Source organism: Podarcis tiliguerta, assembly GCF_965153285.1.
Source record: "Podarcis tiliguerta genome assembly, chromosome: 2".
Classification (NCBI taxonomy): Eukaryota; Metazoa; Chordata; class Lepidosauria; order Squamata; family Lacertidae; genus Podarcis; species Podarcis tiliguerta.
Window position 1 is genome coordinate 78,656,877 of NC_139535.1, and position 14,290 is coordinate 78,671,166.

Here is a 14,290-nt window from a genome sequence, read left to right on the forward strand (position 1 = left end):
TTTGCATTATGATCTAAATATTTGATTTGCAAGTGTGCTCGAACACACGCACACACAGATCTCCTCCCCTCGAAAAAAAAAAGATGCATGCTAAAACTGCCCCGCCTGGCCCATCGCAGTCGTGCAAAACCGTTTCTCTGTGCAGCCCCAACGGGAAATGTACGGCCGGGTCCCTGCAAGGCAGAGATTGTCAAGAAGATTAAAGCGAGTAATCTGCTCTAATGACAGTCCACTCAGATGCCACCGTAATGAATCCTAGAAAACAGGGGCAGAGCAAGCTCCCTTGCAGCCTAAGGGCTTGAGAGGCAGAGAGGGAGAAGGGGGGGGCGATCTCCTTTGACACTAAGGCTCCTCTCACAGCTGGGGGGGGGGGTGAGTTGCTGGTGGGGGGTGTCTTACCATTTCCACATCTGACACAGGACCAAAGCTGGTCACGTAGATGTCTGTCTTGACTTCCGTCACGGCTCCTGGGGAGCGGTTCCAGGGGGCGAAAGTTTGCGTGCGCACCGTCGAGGGGAGGAAGGAGAGAGTTCAGTGAGATGGGTGGCGTTTATTCTTAGGGTGCTTCCCCCTCCCCCTCCACCGAGGGACGAAACAACTTGTTTGCACGTAGTTAGCAAAAAGTAGGGTTGGTTTGGCTTCCCCAGATGCCCAAACAGGACTTTCTTAGAAGGCGGGGTCTAGGCGATGCAATCCTGGGAGGGAGGTGGACGGGGTTGGTCTTGGCTCAGTGAAATCTCCCCCCAAGACGCCCCCATCCCACAACGGCCCCAAGGTAAGGAGCAAGCCGGGTTTTCCCCCCGCTTGCAGCGCGACCCCAGCGGCGCATACTCGGAAATCCAAGACCCACTACCCAAACGCCGCGGTGTCCGATGGGGCTCCCTTGAAGGGACGTGTAGGGTCGCAGCCCGCCTTGCAGGCAACTGTGGCTCGCAGGCTGCGGCTCAACGGGAGAGGTCAAACGCCGTGGGGAAAGAGGGAAGGTGCACAAGACAAGTAAGGACCTGGGCTGCCCCTGCCGCCGAACCCGGGTCGCAGCCGGTTGTCGTAGCCGTCCAGGAGCTTGTCCAGGATCCGGGAGATGTTCTCCGAGTAGAGGTCGCCCTCGTCGGCGGCGGGGTCGTCCGCCAGCACCTTGTGGAGGCTACAGAGGCAAGCACAGAGCCCCGCCGTCACCCACAGGCTCCCTTCTTGCCCCAAACCTACTCCCACCACCACCCCTACTCCCCCCCCCCCCAAAAAAAAGTTGCTTCACTTTGGATCAACAGCAAAGCAGCCCTCCCGGCCATTTGCTGTCCCAAGGTGTAGAAGAGCAAGGCTGGCCCCAACTTCTTCTGCACCCAAGTTTGCTTTACTTACCACGCAGTGAAACAAATCCAAGGAAGCCACCAAGCCATGCCTGCGTTCTGCCCAGGACCTGGATGCCAACCTGGTCAACTGGAGCAAATCTGAGTAGGACCCATCTTCCTTCAGTTTTGTCCTCCCACTCAGCGTTTTCGTTACTACCAGTAGTATACCCGTAGACCTAATGCTCTAGAGGAGTGTGGATGGGCAGATGGACTTGGGCTGGTTCCCCCCTCCCTCCTCTCCCTGCCAGCCCCGCCTTCCAGGGGCTCCTCTTCGCCCTCTCTCTCTGTGTGTGTGTGTGTGTGTGTGCGTGAGTGTGTGTGTGGTCGGCCCCTGATATTCCCCCACCGTCGTTCAGGCTCATCTGAGAGCTTCAGTTGTGGAATTACAGTATGAAGGGACGGTGCCCGGTCGGAGAGCAGTGACAATAATCGAATAAGGCATTAGGGGAGATTAAAAGGAAGAAATCCACTGCTAGTTTTGGCATGGAATTAGCAGGGACCTGTTAGGAAATCTGGAAAAGCACTGGCATCTTGCTGATAGAGATTATGTTGGAAATGGCCTCAGCTTTTATTATTTTTATGGTTCACAGAGATATTATTATGCAGCCTGCACATCATTAGAACCCTCCCGCCCCATCTTTTTTTTTTGGGGGGGGGGGGGGTTCCTGTAAAATTCATTTGACCAGTTTGCTCTTTTCTGCCCTTTATGACCAGGCCTTGAACGCCTCAACTAAATTTGTTAACATTTCCCTCAATAGTGCAGGCATGCTCTCAAACACATATGCATCGATTTTTGAAAGGAAGAAAGAAAAATCTCATCTCTTCTGCCTGACCTCCACCTGGGCCTAGCATCATGTCATCCTGTTCTCTGTTGCCAATGCTGCTTTGTCGTGACTTGCAATTTGGTGTGTTAAAAGGTAAGAATCACTGCCAGCCCAATCCATAACCCAGTGAAAGTGAAGTGAGGCGATTTTTAAGCTGAGGGGAGCAAATTGTTTGGAATCCAAGCACTTCAATTAAACCGGACTGTGAAAAAAAGGTTATTGTCCATTATATTTCTGGAAAGAATCAGTTGGTTAACTGGTGGCAACAAAGGTTGTAAATTAACTACTACTTGGACGTTGATATTACACTCACTTGGGATATTGCCAAGTTGGAAAAGGTTCAGAAAAGGGCAACTCAAATGATGAAGGGGGTTGAGAAAAGGTTGCAATGTTCAGGATTTTTCAGTTTAGAGGAAAAGGAGGTAAGAGGTGACACAATAGAATTTATAAAATTATGCATGGAATGGTACCAAATAAACACAATTGCGTTAAATAAATAAATACTTTTTAAAAACACCAAGCACTTAATTCCCTATGAACATATAAGATCCCAATGTCTTTCATACTTTAGGAACTTAATGTGCATCCAACTAATAATAATAATAATAATAATAATAATAATAATAATAATAATTTTTATTTATTTATACCCAGCCAAGGCCAGGCTCAGAGCGGCTTACAAGCAATAATAAAAACAAGATGAATGATTACAACTTAAAAACAAAAATAAAATACAACATTAAAATAATGGGACATTAAAATATTAAAATGTAGCCTCATCGCAGGAGAAGGAAAAGAAAAAAGAAAGAGAGGGAGGGAGGGAATCAAATTGGCTCCAAGCCAAAGGCCAGGCAGAACAACTCTGTCTTACAGGCCCTGTGGAAAGAAATCAGATCCTGCAGGGCCCTGGTCTCATGAGGCAGAGCGTTCCACCAGGCTGGAGCCAGAGTTGAAAAGGCCCTGGCTCTGGTTGAAGCCAATCTAACTTCCTTAGGGCCTGGGACCATGAGGGTGTGGTTATTTATGGACCTTGAGGCTCTCCGTGGGGCATACCAGGAGAGGCGGTCCCGTAGGTACGAGGGTCCTAGGCCATGAAGGACTTTAAAGGTCAAAAGCAGCACCTTAAATCTGACCCTGTACTCCACCGGGAGCCAGTGCAGCTTGAAAAACACTGGGTGAATATGCTCCCATGGCAGAGACCCCGTGAGGAGCCTCGCTGCAGCATTCTGTACCCGCTGGAGTTTCTGGGACAGCTTCAAGGGCAGCCCCGCGTAGAGCAAATTACAGTAGTCAAGCCTGGAGATGACCGTCGCATGGATCACTGTGGCCAGGTCGGGGCGGGAAAGGTAAGGGACCAACTGCTTGATGTGGCGAAGGTGGAAAAATGTTGCCTTGGCTGTTGCTGTAACTTGCACCTCCATGGAAAGGGAGGCGTCAAGGATTACACCGAAACTCTTAACGGAAGGCAATGGCACTAATTGGGCCCCCGCAAGAGAAGGGAGTTGGTCCCTCATCCCCATGCCATCCCGACCTAGCCATAGGACCTCTGTCTTTGAAGGATTTAGTTTCAATCGGCTCCCACGAAACCATCCAGCCACAGCTTCCAAGCATCTGGTCAGTGTGTTCGGGGCCGAGTCGGTGTGGTCATCCATCAACAGATAGAGCTGAGTGTCATCAGCATATTGGTGACAGCCCAGCCCAAAGCTCCGGATAATCTGGGCAAGGGAGCGCATAAAGATGTTAAAAAGCATCAGGGAGAGAATGGAGTAGTGATCAAACTATGGGACTGGAACTGAGGAGCTCCAGGTTCAAATCCTAACCCAGCCATAAAGCTCACTGGATGATGTTGGGCCAGTCACTGTCTCCCAAGCTCATCTACTTCTCAAAGCTGTTGTGAAGGAGGGAAACCATGTACCCTATGTTGAGCTTCTTATGAAAGGCACAATATGAGTTTTTAAAAACAAAAAAACAAAAAAACATGGCCCTAGTACCCTATGAGAAGGTGATGGAAGAGTTTAAGACGGCCATCACCACACAATGCCTAGTTATTTTTGGACCCACCATCATCAACAACAGATGGTGATGCTTTCAGCTTGGGATGCCTCTCCCATACATATCCCTGTATATGTGGGCCAGTACAACTTGGGACACCAAGCACTGAACCCGGGAACTGACTCCATCTCCACATGTGCCAGCTGTCTAAGACTGGAAAAACAGGAAGTTGGACAAATGCCTGACACTCCACAGACCTGGACTCCACAGCCTCTCACAGTCCTTCTATTTACACAATGACTGCTCCCCACATCAAATGGGGGGTGCCTTTTGCGTTGTCGAGCGCAGCCCCCCAGATCCCATTGCAGCTCCTGGTAGTTTGGGCTGGCTTAATCCTCCCCAGGCTGGATACCTGGAGGTCTCCGCCTACCTCAGCCAATTGCCCGATCCCGCCTGGGGAGGCGTTGCCAGGGGATTGGCAGGTAAGGGGAGGGACCACCCTGCCCACACAACAGAAGGTGAATTTTACCTGCAAAGCGACAGTTGGCTCAATAGCTTCTCCCACCCTGCCCTCCCTCAGTTAAGTCTTCTTTTGCAGGTTAACTTCTTTTCCACAGGTACGCAGGTGCTGCTATGTCAGGGTTGCTGTTGAAAGGCTGGAAAGGAATTTTCCTGCATTGGCAGGTTTTGCCTTTCCCGTAGCAAAACGTCACAACTTTGGCGGTTTCAGGCCTTGGGCGGAATCCTTTAGTCTACCTTCCTAAAGGGGGGGGGGCATGAAACAGTGATCCATGCCCCCCTTGCAGCGGCGATCCCAGGGTTCCCCGTTAAAGGGGTCTTGAGGGGAGGCATTGGCCATACGCCGAGAGGTTGTCATTGCTCTCCCCTGTGATGGCGGTGAAACGGGGGGTGGGCTCTCTGCTTGAACATATGTTCTCCAGAGCCAGCCCAATCCCCACACATTCTGGATAACCCTGATGTCTCCCAGATCCCTGGCTGGGGACTGGGAAGGATAAATGCCCAGTGCCTGAGCCAAGGTCTCCCATCTGAAATTTAGTAAAGTTGTGCCCAATTTTAATCCCATAGCACATTGTCTTGAGTGATTATTCCGCTCGGGGGTCACCTGGAGTGGGGGGGACTCCACCTGTCCATGCAATAGAACCTCAGTGAAGCAGCCAATCAAAGGAAACCCCTTTCCACAACCACAAATCAATATAGATGCTAAATTAGAAAACAAACAAAAAGAGATTCGAAATATTGAAATGCATGTAGCTCGAAAACGTGCTCTTATACTCACACAGAAGTGGGGGGGATGTTTTTTTAAAAAACACAGAGATGGATACATACAGAGAGTTTAGTTGCACCCAAGAATGGTTTGTTACATTGCAACATATGTTGTTTTGAAATGTTTAAACTCTGTTGCAAATTATATTTCTTTCTGAACTGACTGGGTTTTAGTTCAGTGCACTGTATTATACTATTTTGTACAATTCGGCCACCGACCGCTTCATTGCTGTCATTGTCGTCCAAAGTTTTTTGTGTGACAGTTAGCTTTGACTGTCGCTCCTTCAGGGACACAACAGTTTCCCTTCCTTTCTTTAACGTAACACTACTGTTATTCACCCTGAGCCATAGGGATAGAGCAAACTATATAAACCTACTAGTCTTGAAGGGATGGAACTTCAGGATTCCTCTTTCAACAATATTGCAAGCTCTTGCTAAAGCCAATTAAAAAGGCAGAGCATGTGCCTTTTGGGCCCACTGTCAGCCAGACAATTGGATCTGTGTGTATGTTTATAGCAATATTCCAAAACGTCAAAGCAATCTCATTTTTCATTATCTTTCTAAGGCTTTGAATCTGTTTCTATCCTCAAGTCCGTAAGCAAATATGCTGATGGAACTATTGACAGATGGCAATCCATGTTTTTTTGTGTCTGTGAAGATTCATTTGTTACTAAGAGCATGCTCATAGCTCAACTTTGGACTTGCTGGGATTCTTCTTCACATGTCTTCATGCTAAAAAACAACAACTCCAAATCCACAGAAACTAAGTAGCTGGAGATCGGGAAGGTGAGCAGAAGAGGGGCGTGTTTTTCTTCCCTCCTGAATGGAGGTAATGCCATCAGTGTGTCTTGGCAATTTTAAGAGAGAACAATATCCAGGCAGTCTTGGAACTGGGACTGGGAAAGAAAGACAGAGACCTGACTGGGAAAGAAAGACAGAGACCTGACTTGTTGTCTGTGAGACCAACACTATGGAGATGGGACACTTCCTGGAAATCTGATGGAATGCAGTGAGCATTCTCTCTCCTCCTCAGCCTGTATATCCCTCGTGCCTACGGGACCACCTCTCCTGGTATGTCCCACAGAGGAACTTACGGTCTTCAAACAAAAATATCTTGGATGTCCCAGGCCACAGAGAGGTTAGGCTGGCCTCAGCCAGAGCCAGGGCTTTTTCGGCTGTGGCTCCGATCTGGTCACAAGAAACTAGGGCCCTGCAGGACTTGACATCCTTCCGTAGGGCCTGCAAGACAGAGCTGTTCCACCAGGCCTTTGGTCAGGGCAAATTATTATTATTATTATTATTGATAAAACTTTTATCACAGAATGCCACCAGTCTCTAGTAATCTTCATTCCAAGGAAGCCAAATCCAAGGTGAATGCTGGGATCACCTGGATACACTTAACAATTTTTTGACAGTTAACAGATGGTCAAGTACAACTATCTAACAACACAAAGTGATCCTAGATTCCAGAGCATCCACTTTTGAGATTTTGAGACCCTCCTTCTTTTAATACAGCCGATCCTTCTTCCTTATAATTGATACTTTATTTGTACCCAATCTAGTTAGTCTTCAAAACTGCATATATCCAATTAATGGCACTATTTAGGTGTGGTTACTTACATATTTTCATTAGTATTAAAAATTAGAACATCTCTTTCATCCTAACAGTTTTAGACTGAAAGTTTAGACTCTTATCTAGCTATTTAGATGTTACAACATGTGATCTGGTGCTGCTGTTGCACCTTCTATGCAAAGAGAATAAAATAGCCTTTCCTTATAAAATATAAAAAGCCCAGCACAGCTCACAGTTCTATCACAATTCTGGAAGATTGCAAGATGGCCAAGGAAGTGGACATGAATTAAGATATCAGACTATTTTGTAATTGTGGAGTTGTTGCACTTGCATACATATATTTTCCTGGGGAACAGGTAACACACCTCTTCATGCACAGCTTGCTTCCCAAGAAACCATTAATACACACAATTGACTGCACCTTGATCAGTATTATTTGACTTAATAGTTCAAGCTCCATAATTGTTGTTTACACAGCTCTGCAGCTTGATGTGCACTCAGGCAACTACAATGTTGGTAGAATTTGGTTTCTACAGTATGGGAACAAAGTACCGTACTTGAATCATGAAGCAAAGCAAGTGAAATGAGGAGCCTAGTCTACTTTTCTCAGACACCAAGGATGATATACTGATGAAACAGGCCTCACTGTCCAGGCACTTAACAGATCAGAATGTATTGGCTGTCAATTTAATTTGGCCACAACTTTATTGAAAAACCCTCACCAGCATCTTTGGTGATTGTGTTAGGGTGAGACAGCTAGTTTTAGGCGACGAGGCTTCCCAGACCGTCTACCTTTATACATTTTATTATAAATCTGAGCATCTTTGACATATCCCTGAGAAAAAAACAAGGAGTCAGCTCTGTGGACAGAAAAAGGATGCTGCTCAAACACAAAGAACCATGCAACTGGCGGATGAGACTCCTTGTGGAGTTTGCCCCCTCGCTAATAGTGCAGAAGCAGGGCTTTTACACCTCAGGTGCCAAAATGCCTCAAGCTACCCCTACCTCTTGTTGTCCTCCATCCTGTAAAGGTAAAGGGACCCCTGACCATTAGGTCCATTCATGACCAACTCTGGGGTAGCGACGCTCATCACACTTTACGGGCCAAGGGAGCCGGCGTACAGCTTCCAGGTCATGTGGCCAGCATGACTAAGCCGCTTCTGGCGAACCAGAGCAGTGCACGGAAACGCCATTTACCTTCCCGCCAGAGTGGTACCTATTTATCTACTTGCACTTTGACATGCTTTCGAACTGCTAGGTGGGCAGGAGCAGGGACCGAGCAACGGGAGCTCACCCCATCGCGGGGATTTGAACCGCCAACCTTCTGATCGGCAAGCCCTAGGCTCTGTGGTTTAACCCACAGCACCACCCGCGTCCCTTCCTGCATCCTGTAGGTACCCCCATTTGTTCAACAGTAGAACACGTGCCATTTTGTTTCCTTTATCAAAGACCACATAGCTGATTATAGCATCATAGATCCAGCATGGCAACCAAGTAATGGGCCTTGCTGTATTGTTGCTCTTCCTGTGATAACTAATTCTGCCCTCCAGCCATAACTGTTGGACTTGTAAGGCACTATCTTTGTTCTAGGCCTAGCAGGCATTTTCCAGCCAATGAGCTTACTTCACACTTCCTGAAACAAGATGCAAAGCGACACATAGCTGGCCTTTAACATTTGCATTTCTTCAAATTCTGCAGTGCAGTTTCCAACCAAGTAATGTATACAAAAATGTAACTTGGGCAAAATGTGCATAGAAAGACCGGTATTGGTGAAGGAAACATACAAAAATCCACTGTATTAGAGGAAATTGATTGACAAAATATGTACGTTAGGCAAAATTGCATCAAAAATGACCCAAAGATGTTGATTTTCATGAGGACTTTTAAGGGGGGAAATGCAAACTGATGTGAAAATGTGGAGAACTGATCTTCAGACTGAAAAAAGTAAGAAACTGAGAGAAACTGAAATTGACAGATTCATCCATTCCTGGTTGTGACATATTGAAAAATGTATAGCTTTTTAGGTGTAAATTGTTTGTACTTGTTTTTATTTGTTTGGTATGGCATGTTTGAATCCCAGGGCCTAAGCCTCAGCATTTGTTTCTGTCATTTAAGAGACATAAAATCTTTCTAATCTGGATTTGAATATGCTGCAGAAATACAGTTCAGAGTAGCCTATTTAAAATTTAGTTTATTTAAACAATTAAGCTTAATTCCTCCCTCCCCATGGAACAGGATGTGTTAATTGAATGTTGTTATGATACATTTCTTTCCTGAATAAATCAATACAGTGGTAGCCAGACGGTGTTTGGTTTCAGGAATTAAAAGTAATGGTTTCATGAATTATGAATATATTTACACATAATAGTAAATTATGTTCAAATTTACTGCGCATTTGAATTTTAGGAAGTGACTAACTTGTTTAATTAGCATGCTATTGAGGGATTTTAGCATTAAAATGCAAATGTGACAAGTCTTGAGAATGTGGGGCAGTGGTCCTCCAGAAATTGGTCTACAGCTCCCATCATCCTGAGCACAAAAACACTCTCCCCTCCTGCCTCCTGCTATGGAGGTAGAACACAGCCACTGATAACCTCTACCTAAATTTATCCTTTACTTTTGAAACCTCCCTCAACCAGTCCAGACTTCTGGGGGCTCTTGCACACAAAGGATAATTGGCCACTTCTTCCCTCCCTGTGCTGGTCCTGGGGGCTAACTGAGAGGCAAGGTCCGAGTCCAGTCCGAGGCTGATGGTGCAGTATAGAGGCTGTCCGTCAAAGCTGTAGCTGGGTCCAAGGCAGGGAGTCGGGTGGGGTCAGGAACCCTGACAGAAGAGCAGGACAGGGTGCAGGCAGGAACAGGCTAGCAACAACATTGCTCCTACAACCTGGGACTGGGGCTGACTGGCTTTTATCTGCCCTGAGGCATAGGGTGGCCCCGGTCTACTGGCCTGGAAGCAAGCACCGCTCCTGCAGGAACTAAGTTCCCTCCACCTCTCTGCCCTGAGCCTCTGTAGCTCAGGAGAGGCTGGAGGGTTACTTGACCTAGAGGCAACCTCCTCTTCCCCTGACATGGCTGAGAGTGGAGCACCTGCAGGCAATGGGTCCTTCATCACCTCAGGGGCCAGAGCAGCCTCAGCTGGTGCCTGCACCTGAGGATCCAGCACAGGTGAGAACCCTTCAGGCTCAGGCCCCAGCCCCAGTTGAACTGGTTCTGGAGGTGGGGACCCCTGCACAGGCTGGGATTCCTCAGGTTCAACCTCTGAGTCTGAATCCCAGGCCATCACACTCCCTTTCTTCCTGAAATCACACCCTCCCTTTCGGTCCAACCCTTTTAAACTAAAACCAAGATTGGCCAATTGGCCTCTATTGTCAAATAAAAACAGTACAAGCGATTTCACTAGTTGCCTTTTAATTCTTTTGTGTGAACAGGATGACTAAGAAATATAACGTAACATGCAGTCCTGTACACACAAATCCAGTGTGTACTCCTTACTCCACACTTACAAGTGTGATGTAGTGATTAGAGTGCTACAGTAGGACTTGGGTTCAAGTCCCATAACAGCCATGAAGCTGACTGGGTGACCTTGGGCCCGTCACTGTCTCCCAGCCTAATCTACCTCACAGGGTTGTTGGGACAATAACATTGGACAAACGGAAGAACCATGCATGCTACTTTGAGCTCCTTGGAGGAAAAGTGGGATATAAATGTGATAATAAATGAACAGATAAAATCTGAGATGTATAACTAAAAGTTGTAACTTAATCCTCAACCCTGTAGAAACTTACCAGTAACTAAGTCCCTTTGAACACATTGGGGACTGCTTCTGAGTAGGCATGTATGTAAGGAATAGACTGTGAGATGAACAATTAATGTGTCTGTGCAGCCTTTGGTGTTTTCACGAAGGGGTTTCAGACCAGAGACTAGAATCTCTGTGTGCTGGAAGAACGGAAAGTATGTGAGTCCAGCGCCATACAGACTGGCTGCTGACAAATCACTGGCGAAAACACCTTAAGAGAAACCTCTTCTACCACATTTGCCCTCCCTACAGGGGCAACTGTGGAAAGACCAGAACATGCAAGATCATTCCCTCTAGAATCATCAGCACCCTCAACAAGAAGGGCCAGAGAGTGTGGGGGTGCATAACAACCAACTAATCATTTGTTATTTGAATGTGACAAATGTCAATAATTCCAGTGGAATAGTTTTTATCACACTTACGGTGATAAAAAGCTCATGCAGAAAAGACATCATCTGCAGCACACACCTAGAAATCTGCAGCATGCACCTTCATTCAAACATTTTGAAAACCCTTGAAACAATTTAACCCCTCAAGAGGACAACATCCCTCCCCCCCAAAAAAACTTGGCAAAACGACTTTGTTTTTTGCTACCGTTTTCACAAAAAGTAACAGAATCTGGGAGAGTAAATTAAAGGTTATGATAAACAGCTTAAACATTTGCTTTGACAGCCACATAAAAGGAAATCTACCACATGTCCTGGTTGACAAGGAAGCCAGTTTATAGTTTTAGAATTATTATTTTCGCCTTGTATCATACTGCTAGCAAAACATTTCATATTAATGCTTATATTTTATGTCACTTCCAATAAAAAATATCTGTACCATTAAAATCTATATTTTTACCTGACCATTTAGTGGAAAAAATATATTTCTTAGTTGAGAATATTTGGCCCAGTGTAAATTATTATTATGGGGTGTGTGTGTGTAGTTATAGTAATTTCTTTCTCAGTATTTATAGATTTCAGTGGGAAGATGGAGCTGGCAAGAGCTGCAAGAAGTGTGGAGAAGCAGAAGCAAACAATTATTTTCTCCAAAAAATAAAATCACCAGATGCTATTAGACAAATCCTTATGTAAAAAAACATGGTGACATAATCCAGAGGAACTGCTCTGGTGCTACCCAACTGAAGTGAGTGCAAAGAAGAGCATTGTATGCTATCATAGCAATAATAAGTAAGTGGATTTCAACACAGCACCAAGTTGTGCTGTACGTGTACTTAGAACAAGGTCCATTCACAGTGTGCGACATTTGCTCCCTCTCTGCCCTCACACTTCCCCCACTTGCTCTGTAAACAAATTCAAGAGTTCCCTCAATTCTCCTGAGCATGTGAGGAAAGAAGAGGGAGGAGAAAGTGTCATTGTGTGAGTGGACCTCCTCTGTCAGGAATGAGCCAGCTCCCTCTGAGGGTTTGCAGCCAGCTCTCAGTGGTATCTTACAGCCAACTGCAGGAAGCAACCAGGAACAGAGAGGGTTAACTTTCATGCAGGATGAACAGCAGAGAGAGCTAACTCCCCCGCCCCTTGGAATGCAGGATGATAAGGGGAGGACTGGAGTGGGATGGAACCCAGCCAAAGTTCTCAGGAAGTTCAATTAGGTGGGAACAGAGAAGGAAGTAGCCTGTCAGACCAGGATCAGCTCAGGGGCAGGCTGTTAGACCAGAAACAAAACAAAATATTTCAGAAGCAAAAGTACAGTTGCTTCTGGTCACGCCGGAAGCGGACTTCAGAAGGGTCATCGTGATTGATGATGCCAGAGGTGGTGTTACAGCCATCTGGAGTGATCTTTTTGTTTCACAATAAACCTCTTTTTAATTATTGATGCTTGCTGTGTTATCAAGCCGGCAACTTGGGACGCATGACATCATCCCTTGGATACAACAACATAGTTGAATTCTGCCCTTAAGTTATTATTTGTATAGTTTTGCAAGAAGATGGATCCCTGCCCTGAATTCAGTTACACCCTGAGGTCCGGAGGTTAATTTAATGCAACCTTTGAGCAAGTGAGTTCAGTTCTCGGGATCCTCTGCAGCATTTTGTTTTGCCAGCAGCTCCTACATGGGGTATCCATAACCACTTCTCATGCCACCAGCAGCTTTGGGCATGTCCTTCACACTTACTGTACTCCTCCATGTGTCACAGTCTCTTGACTTGATTCCATTGATTTCACTTCCTACCCCTCTGACCAGCTCCCTTCCCAGCTATCCACAAAAAAGGGTTTATCTGTGGAAAGAAGACTTCACTCATTAATTGCTGGTTGTTGCTACAGACATTTGGAAATATTTTGCCAAACATTTTGCTCATTTTGAAATGAGTCAAAAGAGGTTCTGTAAAGAACAGGGTGGTGGGACTGGGTACAACCAGCCTAATGCAACAATATTGCTTACTCCTTGATACCATTCATCTTGTCTCTTTAGATTTATAGCTGTGATAAAAAATGCAGTCCCTAGGCTTTCTGGGGGGGGGGGGAATAATTCCATGTAATTCAGCCTGCCTATTATAAACACCATTAACATGTCTGTGGCGACTTTGTTCCTTAGCTTTTAGATGCTGAGGTTTTCCATTAAACCCTTTTCTCACTCTATTAGTAAACCAGAAAGCTGGCTAAGCAAGTTTTCATATTTGTATGTTGCTTTCTCAAAGCATAGGGAAGCAATCCAAGGATTCTTGTTCATTTTTCATTTAGGCAAAAGTCTTGCTGAACATGAAAACTATAAGCGGCCCTGGTATTATTTAGATGACTCGTCTCACCTGCTGAGAGATGCTGAAGTCTTTCATCATACACTCACCACAATCTATTCTATAGGTCAGTTATGTAGCCTTTTTTAAAGGTAGCACTATATAACATACATAAAATCTACTCATCACTTTTTTATCCCTGTTTTTTGGCTGCTCAGGTTAGACCTGCTGAGGTTGTGGACTCTCCTTCCTTGGAAGTTTTTTAAGAAAGGGTTGGATTATTATTATTTATTCAACTTATACACCACCCTATAGCCGGAGGTCTCAGGGCGGTTCACAAGACCACAACATATAAAATCAAACCAATAGCAGTAACCCAATAACCTCCCCCCACCTCCAAAAAAAGCACCACATTCTAAAAGGGTGTTGGATGTCAATAAGATCCACCAAATGGATTGACATCTGTCATGGATGCTTTTGTTGACATTGCTGCATTGCTGGAACGAAGAAAGTGTCCCAGCTAAAGAAGATTGGCAAGTTAAATTAATGAAATATGCTGAAATGGCAAAATTGACAATGAAATTAAGAGGAAGAGACAACAACGAATTTAAGGAAGAATGGACGGGCTTTACTGCATATATACAGAAGCAATGTACACAGGTTAATACATTGGCAGGGTATTAAGATTACTTGTAATTTTATTATGAGTGGAAAATAAGTAATTCAAATGGTTAAAACTTTATAATGGACATGTAATACATTGAAATGCTATGGAACAAAGGAACGGAATA

General features: G+C 45.4%; 1 protein-coding gene across 1 annotated transcript in view; it reads right to left on the reverse strand.

Moving 5' to 3' along the window:
• Positions 1-1,531, reverse strand: part of GABRA6 (gamma-aminobutyric acid type A receptor subunit alpha6) — a 28,809-nt gene extending 27,278 nt beyond the window's left edge. The window contains exons 1-3 of the mRNA XM_083427129.1: positions 1,360-1,531; positions 1,005-1,144; positions 400-467 (exon numbers count right to left, since the gene is read on the reverse strand). Of these exons, the coding sequence (XP_083283255.1) occupies positions 400-467; positions 1,005-1,144; positions 1,360-1,397 (246 nt within the window). The 5' untranslated portion in view covers positions 1,398-1,531. The remainder of the gene's footprint in view (positions 1-399; positions 468-1,004; positions 1,145-1,359) is intronic.
• Positions 1,532-14,290: the final 12,759 nt, after the last annotated feature.